The 13818-nt window shown below is 38.9% G+C and overlaps 1 protein-coding gene across 1 annotated transcript; it reads right to left on the bottom strand.

Annotated features, from left to right (window-relative positions):
- Positions 1–1946: 1946 nt before the first annotated feature.
- Positions 1947–9656, bottom strand: RNF182 (ring finger protein 182). Its single transcript, XM_052782765.1, has 2 exons — positions 9585–9656; positions 1947–2932 (listed from the first exon to the last, which is right to left on the bottom strand). Exon 2 carries the CDS (start codon positions 2714–2716, stop codon positions 1979–1981), a length of 738 nt encoding a protein of 245 aa, XP_052638725.1. The 5' UTR covers positions 2717–2932; positions 9585–9656; the 3' UTR covers positions 1947–1978.
- Positions 9657–13818: the final 4162 nt, after the last annotated feature.

A 13818-nucleotide genomic window follows, 5' to 3' on the forward strand; every position in this document is an offset into this window, starting at 1 on the left:
CTACTTAGGAATAGTCATTTCTAGGAATTCTGAAAATATTTTAGTTATAATTGTTATCGAGTCATTACAGAAAAGTCTGAAACATTTCCTTTAATCATTCAGTACATAGCTCCATAACTCCATACACTTGAAAACTATAATTTCGCTATAAGTTTTCTTCTTACATATGTGTCTATACGTACATACACACACATATATATGCACTATTATAAAATGAGTGTGAAGAAAAGCAGGACCTTTACATTTCCACATTTTTCCCTATGTTTGCAATAGGAATGAAACTGTAGATACCACCTGTGCCATCTACAAAAATTGGACCAGCTTGACTTCAAATCCTCTTGACAGACAGAACAACCACTTATACTCTGGTTTTCCCATCAGCATTTTCCATTCTTACCAAAGTCAGTTTGCTCTAAGAATATATTGTTAGGCCATACATTCAGTCTTCACACAACAAAGCCCTCTCCCTCTTACGCTGCCTTGAAATGACTAAATCTTGTGCCTGAACCGAAAACCATGCTTGCACGGCTCAACTACTCCTTCTCAGTTTTTACTCTGCTGTGCACAGGAAAACGAGTTTGCAGCTGTGGTGTTGACTAGACCTATACACAAACACATTGAATATTTCTTATTTTTGTGCTCTTCCAGTAGTTCAAAAAGTATCCTAAACCATGCAACATACAAGCAAGCCTTACAGGGCCTGATTCTATTTGTGGAATGGTAAATCATCAGTAATTCCTCTGAACTCAACTAATCAAGACACACTAATTGCCACATCTAGAGTGCCATCAACTAACAACAGTGACAGAGGGAGTTGAGGGTATTAAACATTTTGAAGGACTATGCATTAAACAGAAACCTTCCCAAAGTCATAGTACCTCCTTAAAATGCTCATTCTGTGAACTCAGAAAGAAAAAAAAACCCCAAACAACCAACAGTTAATTGTTTAAGATTTTTTCTGAAATTTGTATTCGTGACTGAAGGTCCGTTTCCTAATGGTTGGGAATAAAAATCTATCTTGATAGCTGAAGTCACGTAAGCCAAATTCTCCAGGGCAGCTACCACAGAGTAGATGTGCATGATGTTGGTCAGGTAATTTTTTAGGAGGACTAGTGGGTTGGAAACATGGTGTGGTAATGGAAATGCTGGGAGGGAGGGTAAGCATAACAGAACATAGCTAGAGAAGTCTGCAGAGCTCTGAACCCTCAAAGGGAAGCCTAAGGTGTATGCACACTGAAATAAGCGCACCTAGAGAAGAGCAAATGAGTGGCTGGGTCCCTGGAAGTACTCTTTAGTGGAGTATCTCAGAGGGAGCTGCAACTATATGACAAGTGGTCTTCTGTTTGGGGAAAGTATTTTGGGGACATGTTTTTAGCATGGTGAAAAAAAAGATTCCTCATGTCACAAAATGCAAAAAATCTGTAACCATTGGCCTCCCAGAAATATTTTTGCTATAATACGAACTGAAAAAAGCAATGGTAGCTTGTCTTCTTCTAATATTAACTAACAAAGTGATTTCATTTGCTATAAATTATAATGAATGATAAATAACAGATATTCCAAAACATGAGATGCTTTGGATGAAGGGATGCTGTACTTGGACCTGAAAGGTGCCTGTTACACTAGTTTCTCTAGGGTGGATCCTGCAGCCTTGACTGACATGATCAAGCCAATAGAAAGCAAAGGGCTACTCCTTTGAATAGTGGCAGCAACAGCAGACACCAAGTCTGGCAATTTTGCTTTATCCCTTTCTACAACTTGGCCTTTTAAAATCAGCATGTAAATTTTATTTCCACTATTTAGCTTAAAAAAAGGGTGGGGGGGGATCAAATCAAGTAGAAAAAAAGGACCATATAACTAGGGACACTGCTTCCATTTAGTGGGATGGACAACAATAAGAATAAATAAGAATACAAAGACAGGATAAATCAGCTATGCTACACATGTGACAATACATCTTATTTTACTGTATTTGTTATCAAGATGACATGCAGTCTAGAACTTCATGGCAAACACACTGGCAGAAGCCATAAACCATGAGAATAACAAGGCTCGAAGGAACAAGGCTTACAAAGACAACCCCAAGGGTGACTTTCTTAGATACCAGTAAATAAATCCCTAAAGGCAAGGAACTGAAGTACAGCAATCCTAGCAACCACACTAGCACCCGAATTGAGGTCTGGAAGAGCAAAGATGTACAGTTCCATACTGTCCAGTTGTGGGACACAGTTGCAACTGAGTCAAAACTTGTCGGCCTGTAAAATTCCACCACGGGGGTTGAGTTCAGAGTCTGGGGACTTTCTCTTTGTACTTCCATGATTGTTATAACCAGGCAATTAGAAGAGGTGTGAGAAGGGCTAACCAGAGACGCCAACCTTTTGGGAGTCAGCAACAGTTCTGTTGGGTTGTCTGGTAGGCACTTCTTTCCCTTTCCCCCACAAGCTAAATTCAGAAGGATGTTGTTGTCATCAGGAAGACTACTAACCTCATCGTCTGGCAGGCATGTTTCAAACCTGCAAAATGGGCATACTATGACTCCTTGCGGGGAATCACCAAAGTCTATGATCTTGCAAAGGCATTTGGCACATACTCTGTGACAGCACTCCAGCACTTTTGGTTTTCTCTGTCGCAGGTTATAGCGGTTGTAACAGATCTTGCACTCAAGCTCATCTGAGCTCTGGGTCTCCACAGATTCCTCTGGTAGTTGACTGGTCATGTCTTCTGATGGTTTTTAGACTTGTGGAAAGAGGAGTCAAGGGACAAAGAGGTCACTTGGGCTTATTTTAGAACTTCTTCCTGATGATCATATCACCCATCTCAAACAGGAAAAGAGGAGATGACGTTGCAGAAAAGCATCAGTAGGCATCATCCATTTTCAGCTTCTGCTAGGGATTGTGCGCTGCATGTCCTTTACTCTGAGCCAGGCATCCATCTGAAAAAGATGACATGGAATTTTTGTGGAAGAAAAGAAAAGAAAAAAGCTGTAGCAGGTGAAATATGCAAGTTCCACTTTTTACAAGCTCAGCTACCTTTGCTAAAAATACCTCTAAGGTAGTTTTTTTCTGTGGCATATGGGGCCTATATAGCAGTCATGCTGATAAAACTTAGTATCACACTGCACGCATTTGTTTTACACTTCTAACTTTGACTGGTTCAGCCCATGAATTTCTCAGCAGAAGCTGCAATCTAATCACTGATCTGTAACTGTTTGTTTAAACCCTGGTTTCCTAAGGAAATGAGACCTGACCCCTGGAGCTTTTTGTCTTTCTGGGTAACTGGTGAACCTGCTGTCCAATTTCAAACAAATCGGCAGAGGGGCAGCAGTACTGAAGATAACTAAGTTTCTAAAAAAGTGGTGAACACTGGCAGCTGGGTAGAGAAGAGGGAGAGCTATTTATAATAACTACCATTTATCCTGGAGGGCAATGGTCAGCCAGCACAAACCCAGCCTGTGGTCTGAACAGGCAGCATGCTGCCTGTTGCTCAGCCAGAGGCAAGGGCAACACGTGGGGAAGCTGGTGATACTCTGGGGAAAAAGAGAGTTTTGGGGAGTGGAGTGGGTATGGAAAAGGGCTGGGGTTATTGTAAAAGAGTTATGTGGGGACCTAGGTCCAGTTTGGAAAAGATGAGGCTTTATTAATTTTGCTGCTTGTGGAGCAGCTCATTTCTCTGTCTCCACCTAGCTGCTGCACACAGATTTCGAAAATGAGGGTTCTTTAGCTTGCAACAAATGTCTCCTGTAATATGTGGATGCTAGGGTGAAGACTAACGTGTCTCTGAAGGGCGTTTTCCAGATGCACTGGCTTTCCAGTGCTTCGTGGCTGTGACAGCCATTTCACACCTCAGCAAAGCAGAGGCCCACGGCATGCTTGCGCTGCTGCACTCCCATTCCGTGCAGCATTTTTGCCACCAGACTCATCAGCCTCGCTTAAATAAATGTATTGTCCTATTTTGTAACTGTGCATTTTCACAACTTCAGAAAACAGTCCATGTATTATAAACAAAACATTAACCAGGACTGTGTACTCTGGGGACCAATAATTACCAGCATTTACAAAACCAGCTCTATGTGCCAGAAGATAAAAAACTTCTTCCAGATACAGGCATATGCTTGCTCACAGAGATGGGTGCGGCAGTGTGTTTTGCAGGCTTTCAAACTCATTCCTTCACTGCTAGAGCAGCAAGGAACTTGCCACAGTCAAATGATGGGGGTCAGCACTTGTGTCCAGCTGCCTCTTGCATTGTCAATAAATATCAGGCACATGGAATAAGAAAAAAGTGGCCCATTTCAATAAACTTGTTTCTTGACTATAAGTTTTAGTAAATGTTGATTCCTTTCCCTTTTGCTTGGGAAGTTTTTTTGGAAGTTTTTTTTTCCTAGCATTCAGATCTTTGTCCTTTTTTTGAGAACAAGGCAGGAAGTTCTCTCTTTTAAGCAACGTGCTCCTTCTGTCAATACATTTTACCTGCCAACCATCAGGTAAAGACTCTTTCATGGGCCTCTTGTTCCTACTGTGCTTTAAGGATTTTCCATTCTCTCTCTTGAATTTCTGCACAATATAGCTTCTGTAGGTGACATAATTTCTAAAACTCACCTCCCGGATTTTAAAACAAAGATGTTATACTTCAGACAATGCAGTAATGAAAAAAACATGACAACATAGTGAAGAAAAAAATATATTTCTCTAAGAATTTAACAGACATGGCCCCCTCTCCATTCAATTTTGTTAACTTTTTTCCTGCCTCTCCCAACTTATTTCTTTAGTGCTTTAAAAGTTTTCATCTCTGCCTTAGTGTTGTTTTTATTATTTGTACTGTGACTATATTTGTGGTGTGTTCAATAGGCAAGGCAAACATGAGAATGTTGATCCATAATTTTCTAAGTGTACAAGCTAAACATCTTACAAGAGACAAAAAATACATCTTTTACAGATCTTATAACCTATCCTTTATCCTTCATTACACCGTGTGCTTCCTTATTCATTTCCACTACTCTTTTTATTTCATTCCAAATATAATCTTCTAGATGACTTTTAGGTGTATATAAATGTCATGAGATGCTAACTTTCCAAAGGATGAAGAAACCACAAAATGGACCTAAAAAAGTGAAATGCCAGCCTACAGGAAGGCAAAGCACCACTGAAAAGTTAAGCAGCCAAACAAAACAAGTGATGGTTTTGAACTTTTACATCTTGAGTATCATTAATTTTCTGTACCTGAGGGGAATTAGGATTACTAACATGTTCATGCTTCACAGCTAAGGCCGGCAAACGTTGTCCTACAACATAAAACTAGATTTCTGATTAACCAAAAATATTCCAGAAAATGTGTCTGCTTCTCATAGAAAATCATAGAATCATTTAAGTTGGAAGAGACCTTTAAGATCATCGAGTCCAACCATCAACCATGCCCACTAAACCATGTCCTGAAGTGCCTTGTCCACATGCTTTTTTAATACCTCCAGGGATGGTGACTCAACCACTTTCCTGGGCAGCCTGTTCCAATACCTGACAACCCTCTCAGTAAAAAAATTTTTCCTAATATCTAACGTAAATCTCCCTTGCCTCAACTTGAGGCCATTTCCTCTTGTCCTATCTCCAGACACCTGACAGAAGAGACCAGCACCCACCTCGCTACAACCCCCTTTCAGGTAGTTGTAGAGAGCGATAAGGTCTCCCCTCAGCCTCCTTTCCTCCAGACTTAAACAACCCCAGCTCCCTCAGCCGCTCCTCACAAGACTTGATCTCTAGACCCTTCACCAGCTTCGTTGCCCTTCTCTGGACACGCTCCAGCACCTCCATGTCTTTCCTGCAGTGAGGGGCCCAAAACTGAACACAGCACTCGAGGTGCGGCCTCACCAGTGCCCAGTACAGGGGGACGATCACCTCCCTGCTCCTGCTGGCCACACTATTTCTGATAGAGGCCAGGATGCCGTTGGCCTTCTTGGCCACCTGGGCACACTGCTGGCTCATATTCAGCCAGCTGTCGACCAGCACCCCCAGGTCCTTTTCCGCTGGGCAGCTTTCCAGCCACTCTTCCCCAAGCCTGTAGCGCTGCATGGGGTTGTTGTGACCCAAGTGCAGGACCCGTCCCTTAGCCTTGTTGAACCTCGTGCAATTGGCCTTGGCCCACCGATCCAGCCTGTCCGGATCCCTCTGTAGAACCTTCCTACCCTCAGGCAGATCAACACTCCCACCCAACTTGGTGTCTTCTGCAAACTTACTGAGGGTGCACTCGATCCCCTCATCCAGATCATTGATAAAGATATTAAACAGAACTGGCCCCAATACTCAGCCCTGGGGAACACCACTGGTGACCCGCTGCCAACTGGATTTAGCTCCATTCACCACAACCCTCTGGGCTTGTCCATCCAGCCAGTTTTTTACCCAGCGAAGACTACACTTGTTTAAGCCGTGAGCCGCCAGCTTCTCAAGGAGTATGCCATGAGAGACAGTGTGAAAGGCCTTACTGAAGTCCAGGTAGACAAAATCGTGACCTTTCTCTGAAAACTCCCAACTAGGAAATCTTTGTATTTTAGTGTTTATCTTTCTAATGAGTATTTCCAGGTTTTCACAAAAAAAAGTCCACTTTCCAACCAATTCTATTCAGACATGGATCGCTTCTGCCTGAATCAGTTTTCAAACTAAAAGTATTTTCCTGAATCTGTCCCCTTTAAGTGGCCAAATTTAGCATTAATACAAGGAGTAACAAGTCCCTGGGACTAGCAATGTCTTACTAGCTAAATTGGGACCATTAGCTTCATTTCCAGTACACAATGATCCTCCTATTGTAGTTTCTGTCATGAGCTATTCTACAAATTCTTTTCAAACTTTTCTTTTTAATGTACTGCACAAGAAAGAACTACTTTCATCATCTTTCTCTCTTCACAGAGTCTCTTCAAAACATATCCATCAGTAATAAAACATCATTCATTGTTTTTTCTTTGGCTAAGTTTAGATGTTGAATTTCTCCTTATGTTTTCTAGTGTGATTACTGCTTACTACTATTCTTCACGTATACATCTTTTCCTTTTAAAATTAAAATGTAATCACTAATTCCTATTAATGTTATTCATACATTTTTTACCTTCTCAGCTCTATGGTGGTTTTAGATGCTTCCTCTAGCTTTTATACTTTCCTGATTTCTTAGGCAATTTTCTATTTTTCCTTCTCAATAGCCACTTTCCTGTTCATTTTTTCTCTGCTGAGAACTGACACCTTTTTGAGCTTAATTAATGCTGCCCTGCTATTATATACACCACATATACTAAAAAGTTCTCCAATCAGAGACTTATTAAAAATATAAGAACACTGAGGATTTAAAAGAAATTTTACTTCAAATTAGCCCTATTTCTTGAGAAAATGAGACATTTCTTGAGAAGTATGGCCAGCTACTCCTTCAAGCAACTTCTACTCTATGTCAAAGATTTTCTAGCTTGTCTTTTGCATGTCTCGCAGGTGTGTATTTACTGGAAGCAGGCAGAACAAGGAATTAAAGCAGGGAACAGATTAACTGCTGCCCCTCTGAATCCTGGTCCCCCCACAAAAAGGTGGCAATTCACATACTTCTGCTTGCTGTGTGTTGAAAGCAAGAAAAGCTGCAATACTATGTAGAAAAAAGGGATTGTGTCTGTGCGTTTGTATTTTGTCCTCCTCTTCTCTTTGAGCCACTTTTTTATGATGCCATGAGAAGGTATGTCCCTGTTATATGCTCCAATGCTCCATTAATGTTTGGGCTTTTTTAAATATTGGGCTGCAATTTGCATGTTCTTTCTGACCTTGACATCCAGAGGGCAGTCAAGTAAGAACTGCTGAGCGCAAATCCTATCATGAGTCTAACCTCTTTCACTTGAAGTACAAAACTGCTATTGACTTGAGATCAAAGTGAGGTCCCATGTCTATTTTTAAAGCACCGTGTTTATTTTTATGAATTCTGGTATTTTTCATGACTTTAAACTACTCCTTTTTTGTTTTCTACTTGAGCTTATTTATTTTTAGATAGAGGTGTCTCAGCTGCTTGTTTGATACCAAGAGACACAAATTGTAACTAGGGAAATTTCAGTTAGGTATCAGGAAAAAAAATTTCACAAGGTGTTCAAATACTGGAACAGGTGCTGAGAGAGGTGGAAATGAAATCTCCAACCTTACAGATATTGAAAACTTGACTGGATACAATCCTGGTCAGGCCACTCTACTTTGGAATTTGGCCCTGCTTTCAGCAAAGGGGACTGGACCCTTCCCTGGAGATTCCTTCCAACCCAAATTATTCTGCGATTCTATGTTTCAGTATCCTGAACTCACTTTATGTGGTCAGTTTGAGAAGCTTTGCCCCTTACTGAACAGGGAATCAGGCTGACAGTTGCTTATGTAGCTAAACAACTCTCATAGATAATAATTCTTTCATTTAATATATCAATTCCTTTTTACAAGAAAGCCTAGACAACTTCTGCTATTCTGTCTTCCACATAACCTACCCGATGGGATCCACACAATCCAATTGCAGAACTTTTCAGTCCTGTGCCTATTAAGTAGTGCATAGCAGCTTTCCGAACAAAATATAAACTACTGGACACATACAATGATAACAGCATCCATTGCAGTTTATCCAAGAACAAGCACATCTGTTGTTACGCTATGACAAGCACTTGTCTTTTTTAAGAGTTCTGTCTAAGCACTGCAGGAGTGAATCCATCATTCCTGTTCATGTCATGTTCCTGTTGCTGCTTGAGCTCTGACTCCCTCTCTTCCCCTTCCTGGTGCCACCTGTCCTGTACCTTGCAGACTCCTCTACCTGACCCTTTTACTAGAAAGGGAGAAAAGCTGAAGACAAAGAGGCATCTTCTGGATGGCAGAAAGATGGCCAGCGGTCCCCACAGTTCTCCAGCTGACTGCTGGAGGGCACTCCTAGAAGCGGGGGGAATATGTGCCCTTCAGAGCAAGAGGAGGTCACCCACAGAACCAGACTGAATAAATAATAGCAAGCTCTTGTGTGTGACCCCAGGCATGGCTGGACAGAGCGTAACGGACTACACCAGCCTGGATAGGCCACTGTCCATCAATCAGTTTTCTATTAATCACTGCTGGGTTGCAGACTGCAGATCGCAGGCTTTCATCCCAGGCGTGGAAAGAAAGGCAAATGGGTTGTACAACATGTTATGGCCCCTCTTTGCACTCATCTATCAAATACCGCGTAGACAAAGTGTTCTTATGAGAGGCCAGAAGCAATTAGTTGTAGATGAAACTCTCAATATTGGAGCTCAGTCATGCTGACAGGGCAAAGTGGATGGGAAATTTGTGCTTCTCCTCCCTAACGAAAGATCATCCTTACCCAGTTTATCAACCCGACCTTTTATCATTCATCTCTCACACTTTTTTCCTGTAAAGGGAATTTGCCAATATTTCCCATATAACCTAAAACGAATACATGAGGTCAGTAATTAACTTCCATAAGATATCATCCATGGAGCTATGCAACATGCGATATTTTCAAAGGTTTTTAGTTTCCTCTAAATGCAAACCGAGTGTATTTAGGGAATAAGAGAAGGAAAAAAATACAGAGAGATAAATAAATACAGAGAAACTTACTTTTCAAGGAAAAGAGAACTTCTTGCAAAGGTTCACTTGCAGGGAACACAAGAAATGCCTATTCTTCTCCACACGGGCAAAAACTGGTAGAAAGGAGGAAAACAAAATTAGTAGAGCAGGAATACAGCTGGGAGACTTTTCAGTCTGTTTTCTCTGAGAGGAAGTAGTCCAACTTCTCTAGTTTGGATAGAAATACCCATATGTTAAGATTTCTGTTTAGAGAAATATATTGGGTAAATCCCATTTACTAAAATTATTTCTGTGAAATAATCCAGTTATCTTTACAGATCTGTTGTTGATTTTAAGGCCCTTTCAATATTATGCGCTAAACACTCTGAAGTGCTATCTCTTCTAGCAACCACAGATTCACAACTGTTAGCAATTCACTCAAAAAAAACCCCAAAACCCACCAAAGCAAAGCAGCTAGAGATAAACTGTGCTTTGAAAGAAGACTTTTAAAAACATCTCGAAATACTTTCTTTCAAAAAGGTCATAGGAGCTCTTTGATCACTTCTACTTTTCCAAACAAACTGCAGTCTCTTCTCCAGCACAGACCAGAAAGCAACCATCTCCTGTGGACCACTGCATTCACATTCAAGCAGCTTTGCTGCATTCTGACTCAGCAGGAAATGACCATTGCACTAGATTTTTCCAGCTTGTGCTAAATACAATGCAAAAAAAACCCCCAAACTGCTTTACTAATCTGACACTTGAATAGACCACGTTCAAAGTGCCAGCAGCTATCACATGTTCAACCTGTTTAATGCCACATTTCTGCTAACATTGGATGAGTTTTAACAGTGGGCATTTCCCTGTCAACTCTAATCAATGCGAGACTTTGCACAAGAGTTACAGAATGTGACGTACTGATCCATGCTCGGTTTATGGTCAGCTGTATAAACTGCTATGAAAATTATTTTCACAAAACCACAGTTTTCAATTGGATAGGTAATGAGGTTATTTCTCAAGTAACTATGTACGAAAGAGAAGCCCAGCGACATATACAGCAAACATTTGTGTATTACTGACTGCTTCAAAAGGGAGTAATATCAAATATAAGTATTTTTATCAGAAGTTACTGTTACAAAATTTAAAGTCCTTGCCTGATCTCTCTCAATCCTCTACAATAATATCACAAAAATACAAGATACAGAAAATCATAGCTTTTCATATTCAAAGTAGAGTTCATGGGTCTCTGATCATTTAGTATAAGAAGTCACGTAATATTAATATGCCATCTTATATTAAAAAAAAATATCAACAGTTAATGTTCTCGGTTTTTTTATTATTTCCCCCCGGTAAGTAAGCAGGGCTATTTTCATCTAACACAGGGTTCACTTTATTCAATATTGTGACACTGGGTACTTTCTACATCCTTTGCATGTGCATATTCAATATCACCAGGCTCCATTTCCTCTAACAATATCATTTGCAGTACTTTTTTGTTATTCTAATAACTCATATTATGTGTCAGGTAGTAGTGGAAAATGGTATGAATAAACAGCGAATGCCTTATTGAAACCCTACCATCCTCAATCACTTTCTTTCTAGCTAGAGGCTACTACAGTATTGATATGAATCTTAAAACTGACTATGATGTAGAAAAAAATGTTTTATTAGTTAGGCTTGTAGACACAAGCAAAATCTCTTCCAATATTTCTTGAGAAAGACTTTTCCTTCATATATAATTCATGAGCTATTTATATAGCAATATGCTGAACGACTACTTAATGTGACATACGGTTGTGGGTTGCTTTGTAGCTGTTTTAAGAATAAAACTCATAAAGGACAAAGGATCTGATCTCCTAATAGCTGTCTTGATTTAAACAGACTATTAATTACACTAAATTGATAAGTAAAAAGAGATGGCTTGAAATTTGTATCTAAAGTGGTAACATTTAATTTTGGAAATACACTAGTTGAACAGAATTCGTTCCTTTTAAAATGATTTGTAATTGTTTCACAACCTGCTTACTTGGGCTGTTTTAGCATTTTCTCTTGTACTGTTTCCTCACTGCCAATGGCTCTTCCTTTATGTCTCTGAAACTAAGAAATTATCTACTCCAATAAGAATATATTTCACGATAGAACTCATGACCTTACTATTAATTTTAGGGAAAGGTTAGACATTCTCCTTTTTGGTAGTATGGGTGGTTTTTGGCAGCTTTCTCAAATAAGATGGAGTTCTGTTTCTCTGCTTTATTGTTTGTGTCCTCCAGAAGCTCTTCTGAGAATTGAACAGACTGTAGGACATTGATTCTAGAATATGACTTGAAAAGATAGAAAATGATAAATAAGTAAAAAGCTTCCCAGTATTTCTTAATATAGGCATAAATGTTTAATCAGATGACCTACAGATATGTCTAGCATTTTTCTTTAAATTAGGCGTTATTAAAAGCCAATATGACTTTGTATTAGGTTTCAGAATACCTGAAGATAACACCATAGAAGTTTACTTCCTTGTTTTGCTTGCTATTGTATGCTTGAATGTAAGTAATTAAAATAAGCCCAGAAATACATGCAAATAACTTTTCCTTTTTTAATAAAAATTACTGTTGTACTGGAAGATATTAAGTGACATACACAAAATGTAAGATCCCCCAAATATATCAGAATTCTTTTTCTTTGGACATATTTTCTATGTTATATAATTTGGGAGAGAACAGGTGCGACAAAATTACAGAAAATTAATCCTGACTACATCATTCAGTGAGAAATTCCTCTTCGCACAGGGGAATAATTTTAATGCATTATAATAAGTTCCAATTAACCTTCAAAATAAGATTTAAATAGAAAGTAAGTGTTGCATTACCTTTGTCCTAATGGAGCTGAAAATAATCCCAGAATAGACTAGAAATGAAGCTGTACTTTTTGCTTTTTCTATTGTCATTAAGAGCAAACCGTCTAATACTTAAGTATGTTTAACTTCGTTCTGTTTCAGACATTTTTGAGCATATGACTAAGTATCAAGATTGTACTATATTGTCTATTTTATCTCAATAGGTTAGTGCAAACAGAAAATAAGAAATGTGGAGGATTATGCAGGGCAGTACCGACACTTAAGTTTATGTATTGTTCACATATATTTGGTAACAAGGTTTTCTGCTTTAATGACTGCTCAGAATTTGCGTGTTATCCGGTGCAGAAAGGAAAAGAGTAAAAAACGACTGCAGTTACTTCAGGTCACAAAAGGTTTGAAAACCATATGTCAAAATAATCCAAATCGAATACAGACTTCTACTTATAAACAACTTTTCCAGACCTGGTCTTTCACCAACATATCCTTTTTGAAAAGCTGGCAACAAAAATCTAATCGAGCTGATGTTGCAGATATAGTCCCAATAGCTTGAAAAGAAAAGGGAAGAGTCTGAGAAAACAACAGTTTAACCTGGATATACTAAACTGTAATTTTAGTATTTAATTTAGTTCACTTAAAGCACACATCTAAAAATAGTTACTGCTACGATCAAAATTATTTTTATTTTGGCAATATAGCAATAGTTGGCATATATGCCCTCCTCGCTTGATGTTATTATATATGACTAGAATTCCAATGATGTAAGAAAGAAAAATTTTATTTAAAAATTTTATCAATGTATTTAAAAAAGAGTAAACACAAAAAACCCCAGATGTTATGAAAAATATAATATTAGTAGATCTTGCTGACATGCGGTAAAGCTAAGTTGTATGTCTTCAGCTGCATTCATGGGAACTGAATGATCCCAACAGACAAGTGTCAATGAGGAGACATTAACTTTGACTGTAATATGTATTGCCCTCTTACAAAATATTTGCAGGAAAAAGTCCATTTGGCCTGATTTATACACAAGGGAAATAATTTTAGAAGTGTACCAAATTTGTTTTTAACTGCGTATTTTTTTTCAAACTTGTTCACTTTTTTTCACTGGTTATTATTACCCTGCACCAAACAGCCTTATTTTATCTTTCAGAAGTATTTTTCTTTGGCAATGAAAAGTTTCCTCAAATAATAAAGAAAAACTTCTTGTTAGGTTTTTATATTAACTATAAGCAAATTACAATCTATGACCTCTATGGTCTTAAGAAAATACAGAAGAAAATTATCTGTTAGTAGTTGTTTGGGTTTTTTTTATTTGACTGTGTCTGCTGAAAATGAAGCAGCATCACAGTAACTCCGCAAGAAGCATCACAGCAACTCTACTTCCATCTTAGCAGGGCTTCAGAGTTACCTGGGTGCTGCATGCAAACAAACTAC

The sequence above is a fragment of the Harpia harpyja genome, chromosome 1 (genome assembly GCF_026419915.1).
Source record: "Harpia harpyja isolate bHarHar1 chromosome 1, bHarHar1 primary haplotype, whole genome shotgun sequence".
In the NCBI taxonomy this organism is placed as follows: Eukaryota; Metazoa; Chordata; class Aves; order Accipitriformes; family Accipitridae; genus Harpia; species Harpia harpyja.